The sequence below is a fragment of the Labeo rohita genome, chromosome 7 (assembly GCF_022985175.1).
Source record: "Labeo rohita strain BAU-BD-2019 chromosome 7, IGBB_LRoh.1.0, whole genome shotgun sequence".
Taxonomy (NCBI): domain Eukaryota; kingdom Metazoa; phylum Chordata; class Actinopteri; order Cypriniformes; family Cyprinidae; genus Labeo; species Labeo rohita.
Genome location: NC_066875.1, coordinates 52,768,716 through 52,786,215, shown reverse-complemented (window position 1 = coordinate 52,786,215; position 17,500 = coordinate 52,768,716). Strand labels below are relative to the sequence as shown.

At 39.2% G+C, this 17,500-nt stretch overlaps 1 protein-coding gene, 1 long non-coding RNA gene and 1 pseudogene across 2 annotated transcripts in view; 2 read left to right on the top strand and 1 right to left on the bottom strand.

Annotated features, from left to right (window-relative positions):
* Positions 1–1,498, top strand: part of LOC127168033 (butyrophilin-like protein 8) — a 14,333-nt pseudogene extending 12,835 nt beyond the window's left edge.
* LOC127168040 (uncharacterized) overlaps positions 1–8,649 on the bottom strand; it is a 16,036-nt gene extending 7,387 nt beyond the window's left edge. The window contains exons 1-2 of the long non-coding RNA XR_007828058.1: positions 8,524–8,649; positions 6,926–7,026 (exon numbers count right to left, since the gene is read on the bottom strand). This is a non-coding gene — a long non-coding RNA (uncharacterized LOC127168040). The remainder of the gene's footprint in view (positions 1–6,925; positions 7,027–8,523) is intronic.
* On the top strand, positions 7,254–15,355 carry LOC127168034 (butyrophilin subfamily 1 member A1-like). The gene is made up of 9 exons (XM_051114531.1): positions 7,254–7,655; positions 7,773–7,826; positions 8,538–8,897; positions 9,249–9,542; positions 13,445–13,555; positions 13,656–13,676; positions 13,973–14,011; positions 14,457–14,498; positions 14,618–15,355. The coding sequence occupies exons 2-9, from the start codon at positions 7,775–7,777 to the stop codon at positions 15,211–15,213; spliced, it is 1,515 nt and encodes a 504-aa protein (XP_050970488.1). The 5' UTR covers positions 7,254–7,655; positions 7,773–7,774; the 3' UTR covers positions 15,214–15,355.
* Positions 15,356–17,500: the final 2,145 nt, after the last annotated feature.

Sequence of the window (17,500 nt, the reverse complement as noted above, 5' to 3'; positions counted from 1 at the left end):
CTCATATTTATCCATGTGTCTCAGATTTTCTGACTGCATTTTATATTTTTATTTTATAAACTTTTCTATTTTCTTTTCACAGTATAAAAGTATATCATTTACATAATGTAAACATAATACAAATTCTGTATGTGGAATGAATGCATAAAAGTTTATGAAACTAATCATTTCTAGAATATATTAATGTCCACTGTAGATGTCCCCATTTCAGCTGTAGTTTTCTCTCTTTAAAATCTCAATGTATTTTTCATTTTAGTTGTAGGAGACATAAACATAGAAGAACTGAGGAAACATGCAGGTATCATCTCAGTTATACATGCATATATTTCATCATCTTGAGTTACACATGCATGTAGTTGTAATATGATTTTACACATGAGCTTGAAAGGATTATTAAATGTTGCTTTAATTTCTTCACAGCTGAGATCACTATTGACAGTAAACATGTCCATAAAGATCTAATGATCACTAAGAACCGTAAAATTGTCAGGAATCATCCAGGATATGATCACACTGGAGAGGGATTTCCATATGAATTATGTGCATTTGGAGCACAAAGATTCACCTCTGGTCGTCACTACTGGGAGGTAGAACTGGAGCAAGAAAATACACCTCCTAAAAACTCCTGGTTAATTGGTGTGGTGAAACATGGAAACTTTCGTGTAGATGACAGATCTGCTTTAACTCCATCAAATGGTTTCTGGTTCTTGTGTTCAGACGGCCAAAATGGAATTTACGACAATTCTGATCCACCAGTTAAACTCTCACTGACACCGAGACCTGAACGACTGGGGGTTCTTTTGGATTATAATGACGGTCAGCTGTCATTTTACAACATCAACGAGAGTAAACATCTCCTGACCATCAGCACCAGATTCTCTGGATCAGTCGTTCCTCTGTTCAATCCTGGTGTTCAGAGTTGTCTTATAATTCAGGATTGTCCAAAACCACCTGCCGGAATCACCTGCAGAATCAGCTGAACCTTCACTGAGTAACAGCTCAGACTCTTGAGTGATCAATGCATTTTATTCAGAAGAACAAATATGAAAAAGTAAATATCTCCCCCAACATCTACAAACTTTAAATCTATTAAAATGTAAGTAGAGCCTGACATCAAGTTAATGGATTTTAACCAAGGCCATGTCCACACTAATATAATTTCGTTTGAAAATGCATCTTTTTCTCTCCATTTTGGCCTTCCGTCCACACTGAGACGGCGTTTTTGGTCAAGGAAAATTGAGCTTTTCGAAAACGCTCTCCAAAGTGGATAAATTTGAAAACTCCGCTTTGGCCTTGCAGTGTGGACTGTGAACATGGAGGCTTTTGAAAACGATGACGCATGTTTAGTCATGTGACGCATATTGTACCAATAGATATCCATGTTTATACCACTAATTGTGTCTGTTATGTGCTATTCACTTTTTTACACTGCTGCTAAAGATATATTTGTACACTCTTCACATTACAGTCCTAAAAAAAAAAAATGACAGAAAATGTCGCTGTCCTGACTCCTGCAGCTGCTTTTTATATCAAAACATGAGAGCACAAGACATGGATGCGTCAGTGAATGATGATATATTTCCGTAAATAAATTGATCCTGCCAAGAATTGCATTGAAACTTCTTACGTCTGTTCCGTCTGTATCATCTAAGTGAGTTTTTACGCACGCGCAGTATGGCGATTTTAACATTTTCCTACGTTTTAGTGTGGATGAGAAACATTTGGAAAACGCTAGTATGTCCAGATTAATGTAGACATAGCCCAAAAGTGAAGGTACGGTGACATCAGACTGTGTCATCCAATCATACAACATTACATGACATCAACAAATTAAATGCTGCACATTTGAATCCTTTCCATCCACATCCAGACACACAACAACAACAACAACAACTGGAAAGACACTTCATCATATTACAAGAGCAGCTTGTTCTGACTTGATTTGATTAATGATAATAATATAGTTTTAAAAATCATTGTAATGTAAAAGGGAAGTCCACATCACAGCAGACTTGTTCATACCAATAATGACAACTATAAAGATAACAATAATGATAACTATATTAGAAGAATCAAAATCAGAATCAGAATTAGCTTTATTCGCCAAGTGTGCGCAAACACACAAGGAATTTGTTGTGGTTTTTTAAGGTGCTCCTGGTACATACATACATACATACATACAACATTTAAATAAAATAAAAAACTTAAAAATAAATAATAATGTGTGAATCTGGAACAGATGATTTATGTACAGATTTGTGCATTATTTTCTCTATATACAGCTATATAAATAAGAGATGTGCATGAGTATTTACATAATAATACTACAGAAAGAGACAATAAGTAGAATGAAGAAAGAAATACAGAAATGAATTGTAGAACCTAGGTAATGTTCATGTTTATCTGTTTAAACTGGAGATGGCATTTGGGAAGAAGCTGTTTTTATGTCTAGATGTTTTAGTGCTCAGGGATCTGTAGCGTCTGCCTGAGGGGAGAAGTGCAAACAGGTTGTGTCCGGGGTGAGAAGGGTCTTGGATGATGTTTCCTGCCCGTTTCTTCACTCTGGAGATGTATAAGTCCTGAAGGTTGGGCAGGTGCACACCAATGATTCTTTCTGCTGTCCTGACAGTCCGTTGCAGTCTTCTTATATCTGATTTACTGGCTGCCCCAAACCAGACAGTTTTAGAAGAGCACAGAACTGACTCGATAACAGCTGAGTAAAACTGTGTCATCAGTGCCTGTGGTAGATTGAACTTTTTCAGTTGACGAAGAAAGTACAACCTCTGCTGGGCTTTTTTCACAATTGAGTCAATGTGAATGTCCCTCTTCAGGTCCTGGGAGATGTTAGTTCCTAGGAACTTGAATGAGTCCACTGCAGCCACATTTAAATTGCGAATTGAAAACACACCTAATGGAAATGCGTCAATTTCGCAAAAACTCCCATATATTGCAAAAAAGTTTTTACACTTGCATGAGGTGATTTTTCAGGCAATTCGAAAAGGGATATTTCACAAACCTGCGATGGAAACGGCTTTTTTGCAATTACAGGTCATATGGCACATGTAAAAAGTCATATGATCATTGTTCAATGTACTATAAACTCCAAGAAACACTTCACATGTAGCCGTTCTCAAGTATAAGGGGTTTCCCTGATATTAATGCTTAGACTGTGTACGCTGCACACATCTGGGGCGTGTAACCGCTCCGAGGGGTTCACTGGAGCTGATGTTATGTTTATACCAGCAGCGTTGCACGCGTTTCTGAAGCGGCTCTCCGCGTTGCTTCTGTAAAGATACTCTCATCGCCTCTTTCGATTAAATAAAGCCAAAATCCATCCAAATCCCACCAAAATCCATTGCCATGACTTATCGTGAGAGGAACAAAACGTTTTCGTCGCATAACATCGGTTAATGGAAACGCTGTCATTTCACAATACTTCTTTTATCAACATTTATAAAATATCGCCAAAGTTTTGTGCAAATCTGTAACGGAGACGCACCTAGTGTGTATTGTTTGAATTTCATTATAATATTGATAGAATTGAAAGAGGAGGTCGTATTTCAATTCAAAAGTACTGAAACACAAAGCTTACTGCAATTATTGCATGGGAGGTGTGATGTTCACATGTAAACAGAAAACAGCAGCACAGACTAAAAACATAATGTTTGGATTTCAGAACAATGCCACATTTACTGTTACTGGGTGAAATTTTACAGGTGAAATCCAGTGCTTCCAATAACAAGAATACACACAAATAGGAGTTTTTCTTGAGGGCGAAGAAGTTCCTGGTAGATTTAGCTCATTTTCACGTTCGTCATGCAAATTTGCCACATGACCAACAGAATGCTGCTTGGTCTGAAAGAGACTTCTATGTGAGCAGTCATAAATAGCCAAGCTATTGACAATGCACATGAAATTTTGCTGATGTGCTGCACCGAAGAAGCCATATTAGTAAATGATGTGTTGGGATTTTGAAATTTACATATTCATATAAGGGGTCATGCATTATGAACTAATTATGCAAATTTTTATGAATTATTCTGATAATATTTAGTATTAACAATTCATAATAATCATATACTAAATGTACTCCTATAAGAATCGTATACTAGGTGTACTGAACATAGTGAGCTCTTTGTGTGACTAGTTTGACACGTGCACAATAGACCTGTACAGTCTATGCACAGCCTGTATTCGGCCAATGTCCTGTGGTTAGCTATGTCTAGTTTTAATTCCAGCTTAACATACGATTTTATGCATAGGTCTGTTATTTTTGATCTCAGGAAGCTGCTCATGTCTGAGTTTTAGCAATTTCGAGATACATAAATGAACCAAATGTCCATTCTGCCTTCCGGGGAGTGTAAAAACCACAGAGTATAATTATTATTCTTTTCAGACATCACGAGACCATATAGTCATCACTGACCTTTTAATATACTATAGTTTGTCACGAAGCAGGAAGACTTATTTTTAGGTGGTTTCAAACCCCCTCGAGAATACAGAGTATAAATGCACCTGCAGATAAAGAACTTTAGCTTCTTCTCCTTTTTCTCTTTCACTTCTGGCCTAGCCCTTGACTCTCTTCTTTAGACTTAACCTTCTCAGATTTGTAGGACTTTTGAGGTTCGAAATTAACTTTTGCTTAATTTTCAGATTGATTAAGAGTTAGGGTTAGGAAATAAGAAAAAACAGATAGGTTTTATGCAGTTTACTGTTATGATTGGTTTGAATTCCCATACTGAAACTTAATTGTAATTTCTCAGTTTTGATTTTTTCATCATTTTAGTTGCTTAATTTGCACGTTAAATTTTTGAATACATTTGTTACTTCTCCAACCCACCCGTCTCCCGTGGATTCGATTTTGCATCAGTAAATTAAAATGAGAATTAGTTAACATCAAGAAATCAGTAATGGCTACCCAGCCCTACTAAAAATGTTTTTATTCTCTCTTCTTGGCTTATTCTCAGCAATATAAATATTTGAAATAAAGCTTTTGTTGCCATTAAAAGTTGCCACAGACATGAAACAGTAAACTTTTTTTTCCAATTGCAAATCTTGAAGGATGAACAATGTACTTTTAGATGTTTGTAACATGTCTTTTATGTAACACTGAACTTTCATATTTTAGTTATTTTAATAAAAGTTACAACAATCTGAAATGCAAAGTCTGATGTGATTCCACAAAACTAGACACTTGGCAAAAATAATGTAAAATTATCATACAACATGCTAATGCTAAATGTAAATTCAGTAAGAAACCTTTGTAAAACTGATCCATTCCACATCATTCTTTAGAATCATTTTCCCCATTTATCTCTGTAAAAAAACAAAAAAAAAACAAAAAACAATTTGGAACAATCTAAATTGTATAAGGCACAATAGAAATAAATGAATACAGTAACAGTGCACGACTTTTAAACTCAGCTGAAACAAATGTCAAAATGAGATGGCGTGCAGCACAACTATTGAGTTGGTTTAAGATGGTTTGTCAAGAGTCATATTTCCTCCCCATTGTTGTGATGTAAGAAGGAATGGTGAGGTCAGTAAAGGTTGTCTGCAACATCGTGTATGCATGTCATTACACGCGTTATCGTCATCAGTTGAATGAGTGGTGGACATGACAAGACAGGTACAAATAGAGACACAAAAGTAAAACGCATCCACTGGGAACCATGTCAAAGGATTATTTCACCACCCTACGTAAACATGAAAGGCGGAGATATATTGACCTATAAAACTAAATTTTATAGGTCTAAGTCGGTGCTCCTTTTCCTTACCTTCCTTTTGTTGGAGAAATTATCCAACTGAATGGCCCAAGGTGAAGTACCCGGACATCTACAACTATGTGTGACCTTAAACGCTCGTTTTTTGGGGGTCGACAGCTTATAAAAGCTTAGTTGTGTGTTCATTTTTAGCTTGTTTACTGTACACCTTGTCACATAGCAGCTTTTAGACATTGTTCTGTTCTGTTTGTTGTTTTTTTTTTTTTTGTTATAAGTCAGAAATGACAAGGACGCAGCTTCCTGCAATACAAAGTCAATGGAGAGCGTTGGATTGTTCGGGGTCCGGTGTCCGGTGTGGGCACGGCCTTAAATGTGCTCTCTCTCTATACTGCCATAACCACTCTTTCCTATCAGCATTAAATACTACTAAAGAGGCTGCTTAAAAATATCCAAAAAAGTTATAATTTCACAATCAATATATTAATCACTTTTCAACAGTCAAAACGCTTTGCTTTCTATGGAATCTAAAATCCTATGGTATGCTTATGAATAATAATTCTCTATGATGTATGCATAAGAATCCATCAATACTTGAAATAAATCTTCTGAAACAAACTTCTTTAAGTTCAAAAAACACACACACAAAAATGAACCAATCAACTGCACATATCTCTGCTCAGGCATGACTTTGAACTGTGGTTGAAAGGTGATAATGTAACATACAGGTAGGCACGCCCTCATATGATTATGATTGGTCAAGTGAAAGCTTAAATTTGATTGGCTAAAGAGTACAACGACCGATGTGGGAGGAGAGCGCTGCCAGAACAGTCTCAAAATACACAAGTCATTCACAAGTGATTCACACGTGACTGGTGGATTTGCACATTTAGATTCACTGATAAACATTCAAACTTTTTGTGCACAGTTGTACATCTGTGAATTTTTTTTGCGTTTGTGAAATGTATTTTATGAATATATAAATTATGAATATATGCTTTTTTGCACATTAATTGGGTTTGATGCATTTGAAATTGGCTAGGCATGCGTGTAGCATGTCTTTTGCATGAATTATTACTGAGACTACCCTTGCTCCACACACACACACACACACACACACACACACACACTCAACACACAACAGTGCAGACTCCAAACACAACAACAGAATGACTGTCGCTGAAGATGGAGGGAGTCTGAGATACCTTTAAGGTGTCTTCATTTGATTTCTTGCTTTTCTTCTTCTTGGTCACATCGCCAGCTGCTGATTTGGGGGGGCAAAGCCATCAGTTGATTGCATTTGATGCTGTTAGAAAAAGAAATTGCAAAAGTGTGAGTTGTTAACTGAAGATGAAAGTTTCTGTTGCATGTAACACTGTGCCCTAATCAAGACTGATGCAATATGTTTTAAAATAAATATATAAGAGACCAAGAAATTAACAGAGAAATGTTGTGATGTTCATGATCGTGGCTGCCTATGCCATGTAAAATCCCAAAAGCTGTTCATCAGATGCAGAAGCAGAATGAAGATTCTCCTGCCTCGTCAGAGACTGAAAAATGGGCACAAACGCGTCATGTCTATGCGGCGAGATCTGTGTGGATTTTCTATTATATTCCATCGCCTCACAACAGAACACACACATACACACATATGCATGTTCAAATCTCAAATATTATTACACAAAATCACATCTAACAGAATATGACAGAATATCAATCTAGTGACGTCGGTTTTATTGAGGGATCGTTAGAGGCTTCATTGTTGGAAAGCGAAAGTAAAACAGGAGGAAAATCAGGAGCACGTTTGGATTCTACCTGGTTTTTGTCTATTTTATCGTTTATATTGTTCTCCATTATCGTCTTGAACGCGTCTATAACCGCTCAAATTCATCTAAATCAGATTAATGTGATTCAACGGACGAGTCTTTGTCTCCGGTGAGTTCGTTTCCTCATTGAATACTACAGTGCGATCGATTATATTTCTTGTATTATCTATTCTAGAAAAATATCCTACAAAGATTATTTTATTTGAGCTTGTCTGTATTTTCACAGGCATGTTGTCGATTATTATCGCTTTACTGCTGAATCTCCTCATAGAGACTTCTGGTAAGAACACAGACACGTTTGGATTTCATTAAGTTTTAAGGCTTAAATATTCCACACAGGCCTGATGAGTTCAGCAAATGTTTAAACACATCGAATAATTCATATATGTGAACACTTTCTGTTAGATATTATGGCACTGGGTTATATATAGGATCTGCCTATGGAAGGTGATTTAAGGTGATTCACTCTCCACAAGGTCATACAATAACAAGCAGATTTCTATCTCTCTACCAGCAAACACACTGTAAAAGTCAGAATGCCAACTTTACATTTATATAAATTTATTTTACAGTAGAGATCAATGGCCAGTTGTTCAGAGACATTTAAAGTGCGAATTGCAGCCTGCCTTGTTGATTTTTTACCCCTATAGATGTAATGAATATGAAGTCTCACACATTAGATAAATTTTGCTAAAACAAATGTCTATAGTGTAGCAACGTATGAAGCACGGTTACTTAAGCGTTCTGTTCATCAATGCTGCAAATCCAGGAATTCCCCCTTAGCCTTACATGAAATTGTGGATAAAAATGTCAGATTTCCCATTAAAATGACTGGATTTCGCTTGCAAAAATTCAGTGAACAACAGTAAATGTGACCACACCTTAAATATATTAAATAAATATATTCATTATTCAGTAACTAATGCATAGAGTATTTAATTCAATGTGTACATTTGATTAATGCATAGTATATTTACTTCTCTGTTCTCAGTGTCATTCAGTGTAGTGGTTCCTCGTGATCCTGTAGTGGCTCATGTGGGATCCACAGTGATTCTGCCCTGCTGGATCAATCCTCCTGAGAACGCTGAAGATCTGGAGATCTGCTGGTACCGTAAGGAGTTCAACAACCCTGTTCTCCACTATAAAGATGGGAAGATCCAGGACATCCAGGAGGAACCGTACAGGAACCGAACCTCTTTGTCTCCGCGGTCAGGTCAGTCTGGTGGACTGAAAGATGGAGACGTCTCTCTACGGCTGGAGAAACTCAGAATTCAGGATGAAAATTCATTTCATTGTTATGTGAGTGGAGAAAGGTCATATAGCAGCGAAGAGGTGGTTCTCAAAATTACAGGTAAGCAAGCATCTACACCTCATTAAAGAAATAGTCCAGCCAAACATTAAAATTCTCTCCTGCATAATGAAGATTATTCTTGAGGACTGCTGAAATATTATTCATCCATATTATTTGTACATTATGATTGCTTCATGTAAGAAACAGACTGAGCAACATCACGCCATTTAACCTGGTTTAAACATACTTGTGATAATGATGTATTTTGTAGTGGTCAACCAGTATGGACTTTTGATGGACAATACTGATGCTGATAGAATAAATAAATAGTTTATATATATATATATATATATATATATATATATATATTTGTGTTTAAAGAGAAGATCCGAACATCTGTCTCTCCTCCAGCTTTAGGATCCACTCCCGTCCTTGTTCCAAAGCTTCTAGATGATGGACGTGTGAACATCAGCTGCAGGTCCAGCGGCTGGTATCCAGAGCCCAATGTCACGTGGACATCAGATGATGGAAAGGTTCTCCATCCTGGAGGATCGTCTCACAGTCGTGGAGCAGATGAGATGTTCTCTGTTCACAGCTGGACGGCCGTCTCTCGGTCAGATGCTCTACTGGTCTCATGTTCAATATCCATCATAACTGGAGAGTTAAAAGAAAGTAGGATGGATGTACAGGCCATCGTCGTTTCAGGTTAGAGAACATTTTCACTGATACTTCATCCTCATGCCAGGAAATTTGTAGTTCCCTTATCGATATTGTTGCGCATGAGTGCATCCCCGTATGAGCTTCAGTAGCACCTTCATATCGCCAAGTGCTACTCCTTTCCCAAGCATCAGGGCCTCCGTCGAAATGAGGCTATTGACCCTGAGCCGCAGAAGCTATCCAGATGCATCAGAGGTGAAGAGGAGAGGGCTAAGTCCCACCATGGCTGGACAAGTCTCATTTTTGCCTCTAAACCTCCTGTTAATTTTTGGGCTTTTGAGGCTATGTGTTAGTTGCAAACAATTGGTCTAATCAAACGAGGTTACTCACATTAATTTGCTTGCGGTCCTCTCTGCTGTGTGAGTCTGGGTCTGAGTCTGGTCTGGGGCAGCGATGCTCACATTCCCCCGGTCAAAGTAAATTCACCTTTATTTATATAGTTCTTTATACAACACAGATTGTTTATTTATAACTCTGTTATTCCCATCACTGGTTTTACGTTCAAAGGGGTGGTTTACCAGTATACTGTCCTTCTATTCAGACTGTCCCTGGCACCTCAAACTTTTACGACTTGCGTGGATGCAACCAAAGAGTGGACATGCTGTCCTGGGGTAGTGTGTCTCCAAGGGGAAAGGAGATTCTACTCCCAAACGGTTAAAATTATCTGGAATGTCTTTGGGAGTGCACTGCCCAGTATTCTTCTCAAAGGAAAAGTGCAAGTGCATGTCTGCAGCAGATCCTATTGATTCAATCAGGCTTCAGCATTTTTGGAGGAGAAGGTGTTTCCCCATAGCATCAGCTAAAATTGATGCAGTGCTTGTTCCTGATATCTCAGGAAACCAAGACCAAGAGAAAGTGATCAAGCTTGCTTGAACTTCAGCCTTGCGATAGTTTCCAAAATTCAAGTGTTTTTTTTTTTTTCCTGTGTCCTTGACTTGAGGTTTCTTTAATTTACATTTAGTGGAAATATAATTAGAAATAGTTTTATAGCTAGTTTTTATAATTAGTTTTATAACTAATTAAAAATTAGTTATAAAACATATTTAGTAATAAATGAATATACTTTTTTAATAGTTCCTATTATTCTTACTGTTCCTGACAGTTTTCTTTGACATCATCAGTTCCCCAGTTATGGAGATATGTTTCTGTAACGTGAACACTGAGGTGGTGTAGAATCCAATTGCAGAAGTTTATTATAAACAACAGCAAACATACACGATGAAACAGGCAAAGGGTCAATAACCGGAGAAGCAGTCCAAAACGTAAACGTAATCCAAACAGCAGAGAGTTTAAACAGGCAGTGGGTCAAATACCAAGTCCTGGGCCGCGGTGCTGTGGCAGACAGTAGAAACCTGGAGGACCTGGGCCGTGGAGCGACAGCAGACCGTGAAATACTGACGTGCCTGGGCCGCAGAGCAATGACAGACAGTGGAACACTGGAGGTCCTGGGCCGTGAAGCAGTAGCAGACCATGAAGTACTGGAAGGCCAGGGCCGTGGCACAATGGCAGAGTAGGGAACCATGGTGGGGCAGGCAGAGCAGACAGAACAGGAGGCCATAGCGAGGCAGGCAGAGCAGGCAGAGCAGGGAGCCGTGGCGAGGCAGGCAGAGCAGACAGAACAGGGGGCCATAGCGAGGCAGGTAGAGCAGGCAGAGCAGGAAGCCATGGCGAGGCAGGCAGAGCAGGCGTAGCAGGGAGCCATTGCAGGGCAGGCAGAGCGGTGTGCAAATGAATGATTTCTTTGGCCTTCTTGATAGCGACATGGCGGGCAGAGAGTTCATGATAGGACGCCGCCCCCATAGGAGGATCTACAGCTTGCGCTGACACCTCTGGGGGCATGGGCGCAGATGCTTGGGCAGGTGTGGCAGGGCAATTATAAATGGCCTTCATGGCCGTGACTGGACAGGCAGAGAGTCCGTGGGGAAACGCCGCCCCTTGAGGAGGCTGTAGCTTGACTTGACCCTGGAACTGGACTTGACTTGGGAGCCTGACTGGACTTGGAAACTTGACTTGACCCTGGAACTCGACTTGACTTGGAAGCCTGACTGGACTTGGAAACTTGACTTGACCCTGGAACTCGACTGGACTTGGAAGCTTTTGACCCTTGATCAGCAGCTGTAGCTTGACTTAACACAGGAGCTTGACTTGACCTTGGAGCTTGACTTGACCTTGGAGCTTGACTTGACCTTGGAGCTTGACTTGACCTTGGAGCTTGACTTGACCTTGGAGCTTGACTTGACCTTGGAGCTTGACTTGACCTTGGAGCTGCAACTGTAGCTTGATTTGGTTCTGTAGCTTGGCTTGGTTCTGTAGCTTGACTTGGCACAGGAACAGTAGCTGCCATTTTAGCTGCCCATACAGCCAATAGGGGTGAGTCCAGTACATGGGCCATCATGAGGCATGGCTTGGAAACAGCGATTATTTTGTGGAGTGGCTCTGGAATGGTGGCCATCTTGTGAACAGGTTTGGGGATGGCGGCCTTTTTGTGGACTGGCTCTGGGATGGCGGCCATTTTGTGGACTGGCTCTGAAATGGCAGCCATCTTGTGAACAGGTTTGGGGATGGCGGCCATCTTGCGTGCAGACTCTGGCGTGGCGGCGGCCATCTTGCGTGCAGACTCTGGCGTGGCGGCGGCCATCTTGCGTGCAGACTCTGGCGTGGCGGCGGCCATCTTGCGTGCAGACTCTGGCGTGGCGGCGGCCATCTTGCGTGCAGACTCTGGCGTGGCGGCGGCCATCTTGCGTGCAGACTCTGGCGTGGCGTGAGCAGGTCCTGGAGCGGCAGGCATGGCGTGAGCAGGCCCTGGAGCGGCAGGCATGGCGTGAGCAGGCCCTGGAGCGGCAGGCATGGCGTGAGCAGGCTTTGGCTTGGTGGATGTGGTGGTTACTGCGGGATTGCGGGGTCCCTCGTCCACAATCCCAACAGTGTATGGTGATCCGCTTAGGAGCAGAGCATGATCGATATATTCCTCCAGTGACCAACAAATTTTTCCCCCTGGCAGACGTGAACTAATGGGCTCGTTCAAACCAAAACGAAAAAAGTCCTTAAGTGCCACATCATTAAAATCTACTTGATAACACAGTCCACAAAAATCCTCGACATACTCCTCTATGGACCGGTCGCCTTGACGAAGGCAGATGAGACGGGATACTGCTGGGTTCATGATTCTGGTTGTGTGTGCGCTGTAACTTCTGCTGGCTTCAGGGGAGGCGAAGTATTCTGTAACGTGAACACTGAGGTGGTGTAGAATCCAACTGCAGAAGTTTATTATAAACAACAGCAAACATACACGATGAAACAGGCAAAGGGTCAATAACCGGAGAAGCAGTCCAAAACGTAAACGTAATCCAAACAGCAGAGAGTTTAAACAGGCAGTGGGTCAAATACCAAGCAGACAGTCCATGAAAGCAACCGTAACAATAGGGAAATCCAGGGAGCGATAGTCAAAGGGCAGAAAAGGGTCAAACCTTGAAAACAGTCCAAACGTGCAAACAATCCAACAGGGGTAATCCGTGAAATCAAGAGTCCATAAACAAAGCAAGGTCGCAACAGGTAATCCAACAGAGTAATAATAAACGCTTGGTAAGGCAGGTGAAACTGGCAATACTTCGCGACATGTGAGCACATGGTGAGTCCTTATATACTGCCAAACAGGAAGTGACAGTAGAAGCAGCAGAGGGAGCATGCAGGCAGTACTGGGGTGAAGGCTCCCTCTGCTGGCTTGGCGTTACAGTTTCACTATGCAATCACATCACATCCATTATATTTCTCTTGCATTATCTTGTTTCAAGTGCAAAATTGGTTGCAAATAACAAATTATTTAAAATATAAAAAATAATTTTTCTACTTTAAACTGTAAGTGTTTAAATTCGTCTGGTTTTGTCCCTCAGATTCATCAGGTCTATGGAAGGGTCCTTTCCTGATCGTTCTCAGTGTTCTCCTTTGTTTGATTCTGGGTTTGGTTGGATTGATCCTCTACAAATACAGAGATAAACTAACCGGTACAATCTGGCAGAAACATTTTATCTAAATATCTATTCTTCAGTTTTAATGTTGCAGACATTTCATGTCATCTCATGATATTTTTGATCTGTTTTGCAGGGAATAAATCAGCAAATCAAAGTAAGTAACATTAACTTTTTGAAAGTTATCCACATGGACTATGCATAGTGGATTGCTTTAGCGTTGCCACCCCCTTTCCATCCTATAAATCATTTTCTTGATCTGCCCATTCTGTAAAGACTTTTAAGTTAAGACATTCATGTTTTTAAGCCAACTGATGCATAAAAAAGGATGAATACTAGTTACTGGATTTACATTTAAATAAGTTCTGTAAGTAAATAAATAAAAAAGTCTTTGAAGTACTTGTGAAGCAGATTGATAATTACCCAGTCCAATAATATTTTCTGTCATTTTAGATTGTGAGGAGGGAACTATGAAGAACCTGAAAAACAAAGGTATTTAGAGGAGCTGTTTGTTCTTGCAACTGTGATTGCTGAAGTGCTGAAGTTGTTACTATCCACAAACACATTACAAATGAATTAGCAATGTCGCCTGGTTCACTTTTATATCAAAATGCAGTGAGGACCAGAAGTCTCTTCGTTCATTCGTTCATCCATCATCATCATCATCATCATTATCATAATTATTATTATTATTATTATTATGAATTAATAATAATAATAATAATAATAATAATAATAAATTGTTATAAATTATAAAAAAATTAAATTGTTAATTTGCAAGTATAGATTTTTTTGTGTCCCAGATTTTCAATGTGGTATCAGATTTTTAGACCTCACTGTTTATTTTACAAACTATTACAAACACCATTTCCTTATTTCTATGCTTATTTCTTTTCTGTAGTCGCCTTTCTCAAAAAATGGTTTGTTTTCATTTTAGTTGTTGAAGATATGACTATAGAAGAACTGAGGCAACATGCAGGTTTGCCAGTCTCATTTATATAAGCATACATTATATCATCTCAGTTACATGTGTGTAAATACAAACTCATACACATAATTGTTAATAATGGTTTCTCATGTTTTTTTCCCCCCTCACAGTTGAGATCACTATTGACCGTGAACATTCACATCCAGATCTAACGGTTTCTAAGGACTGTAAAATCATGAGGGACAGTCCACGATATGATCACACTGGAGAGGGATTTCCATATGAATTATGTGCATTTGGAGCACAAAGATTCACCTCTGGTCGTCACTATTGGGAGGTAGAGCTGGGACGGGAAAATACCCCTGCTAAAAACTACTGGTTAATTGGTGTGGTGAAACATGGAAATTTTAATGTAAGAAACAGATCTGCTTTAACTCCATCAAGTGGTTTCTGGTTCTTGTGTTCAGACGGTTCTAATGGTTTTCACACCAACACCGTAACACCAGTTACATTCTCACTGACACCGAGACCTGAACGACTGGGAGTTCTGTTAGATTATGATGAGGGTCAGCTGTCATTTTACAACATCAAAGAGAGTAAACATCTCCTGACCATCAGCACCAGATTCTCTGGATCAGTCGTTCCTCTGTTTAATCCTGGTGTGGGTGATGACAGTCCACTTACAATTCTGGGTTGTCCAGAACCTGTAGAATCAGCTGAAGAGTCCAGTCAACCTTTACTGAGTAAAAACAGCTCAAACGTCTGACCGAGCAATGCAGTGTGTTTAACAGAAGGTACAATTTCACTCTAATGCTCTGAGCAAAGCATTGTTAGATGTGAGAGTTTATCAGAGTGGAAACAAACAAGACGACAAAAAAAAAACAGAAACCCCATAAAACAGAGACCAATGGCTGGAAACATGGATGAGCAATGTCTTCAGCTGATTTCTAGTCAGTTTGTGAGGTGTAAAATGACACTTATAGAACAAATTCTACTGAATGAGGAAAATAGTGAGTCACACTGATCCTTCATCCTCTCTGTTCCGGCCTCCACCTGATCAGCTGAGATCTCCTCTCAAGCGCTTCAGTTTCTACCTTAACCTGTGTACGAATCGATCATTAAACTTGGCATTGTGAAGTATGAATGTTGGCAGCTCTAATGACAAAATGCCTGAGATGTTCCTCATTTGTAAGTCACTTTACATAAAAGCCTCTGCTAAATTAATAAATGTAAATGCAAATGCTCAGCCTGACGGGCCAAAACAAACAGGGCTGAAAGACCTCTTTTAAAAAGTCCCAAAATATGATGTTACAATTGTGTTTCTTATTACTCTGTATATTGATGGAGCAACATAACGTGTAAAATGTTTGATTAAAAATTTGTAAATGTGCCTCAGCCAAATACTTTAGATATTCAATTGATGATTGTTGTGTTTTGGGTCTTACATTTCTTTTATAAAATATTGTAAATGATATTTCACTGCACATTGATTGATGTTTCTGTGTTGATTTAATAAAAGGCACAATGATCTGAAAAGCAAAGTCTGATATTGATAAACTCCACGTTTTGTGTAGAAATGACTGTAGCCTACGCCCAATTTTCTGTCGTATGTTCGTTTCGTGAATGAGGCACAGAAATGGAAGGCGATTTAGAGTAATCTGAGAAAGCAAACTGTCTCTAACTCTTGTAAACTCTTGTAAAGCGAGTCGCTTGCTATGACCACAAGGTCAAAATAGCCTATAACAAATAGAGATCGCTTCCCTCTGTGAAGATAAGGGCTGCATTTCCCAACAACATCGTAAGCGTAAGTACATGGTAGACCCATTGAAACTGATGGAGCTACGATTAACTCAGGTTTACGTTGCCCAGATCAGTTGAATGCAGCTGATGATGCTTTGAAGTGATGCTCCAGTGATTGAGAATATTCCAATATACAAACAAGTTCTTTAAATTCCTCCATCCTCATTTTCCTTCCTAGGCCAAGACGCAAGGTAAGGAAGTGAGTAAAAGAAACAAGCATACAAATAAGAAATGAGAAGCATCCAACTAAACCAAGATATGACAGACACAGAATAGGTTCCGTTCAAATTATTTATTAATTTCTTTATTATTGTGTTTTGGGATGCAGAGGAATCATTGGGAGGAGAAATAACATGACATATATGTTCCTTACAAATAAATGTAAAATAAAATGCAAATGATGTGGTGGATTTTTCCTGTGAAGCCAGTATGGAAAATGTTAACAATGAAACATATATATCTTCTAATTTCTACCACATTCAAATGAACACACTTCCAAAGAATTACAGAATTATAGCATCAAAGACACACATGCAGGAAAAAATATGTAAATGAGGAATAATAAAGAAAAAGGCCTTTGTTTAGAGTAACAAACAAATAATGTCATGTGCTTAATGACGTATGAGAGCAGATATGGAATAGCAGATATAGAAATCTTAGACGTGCTTTAAAGCGGCAGACAGAAACATCAGACTCAGGACAGAAAAAAACACGTCATCTAAAGTAAGAACAACTCACATGCTCGATCTTCTTCCACAGTTACACTTTCAACATATTTTGACTTTGATATATATTGTCTTAAAGATGTAGATAAAATGTTTTTATTACATGATCTTATTTTATTTCAAGAGAAATATTTACATTTTTTTCAATGTGTTCTTCCTCAGAAATGGACCAAGCTCTCCATTTCATTCTTCTTCTCATTGGTAAGTGTGAGTGTGTTTGTGTTTGTAGTTTTATTTATGGTTTCTAGTTCCATTAGGTTTGATTTTGTTATGAAAAGCATTAAAACAAAGCCTCTCTTTCACAGCTCTCAGTTCCTTATCTGAATGCATTCAGCGTCAGTATCACTATATAAATGCAGCGATGAACTGGACTGATGCTCAGAGATACTGCAGGGAGAAATACACAGATCTGGCCACCGTTGACAACATGAACGACATGAACGAGTTGAACAGTGTGAATCAGGCAGGAGATTATTTGGTCTGGATTGGACTGCAGAGGAAATGGCAGTGGTCAGCAGGTGATCCTGT

Bases quoted from the DNA above. Each gene is read 5' to 3' on its own strand.
- LOC127168034 (XM_051114531.1), top strand. From the start codon at position 7,775: ATGTTGTCGATTATTATCGCTTTACTGCTGAATCTCCTCATAGAGACT. The intron at 8,898-9,248 runs GTAAGCAAGCAT...TCTCTCCTCCAG, and splicing joins GGTGGTTCTCAAAATTACAG to CTTTAGGATCCACTCCCGTC. The intron at 13,677-13,972 runs GTAAGTAACATT...CTGTCATTTTAG, and splicing joins GAATAAATCAGCAAATCAAA to ATTGTGAGGAGGGAACTATG.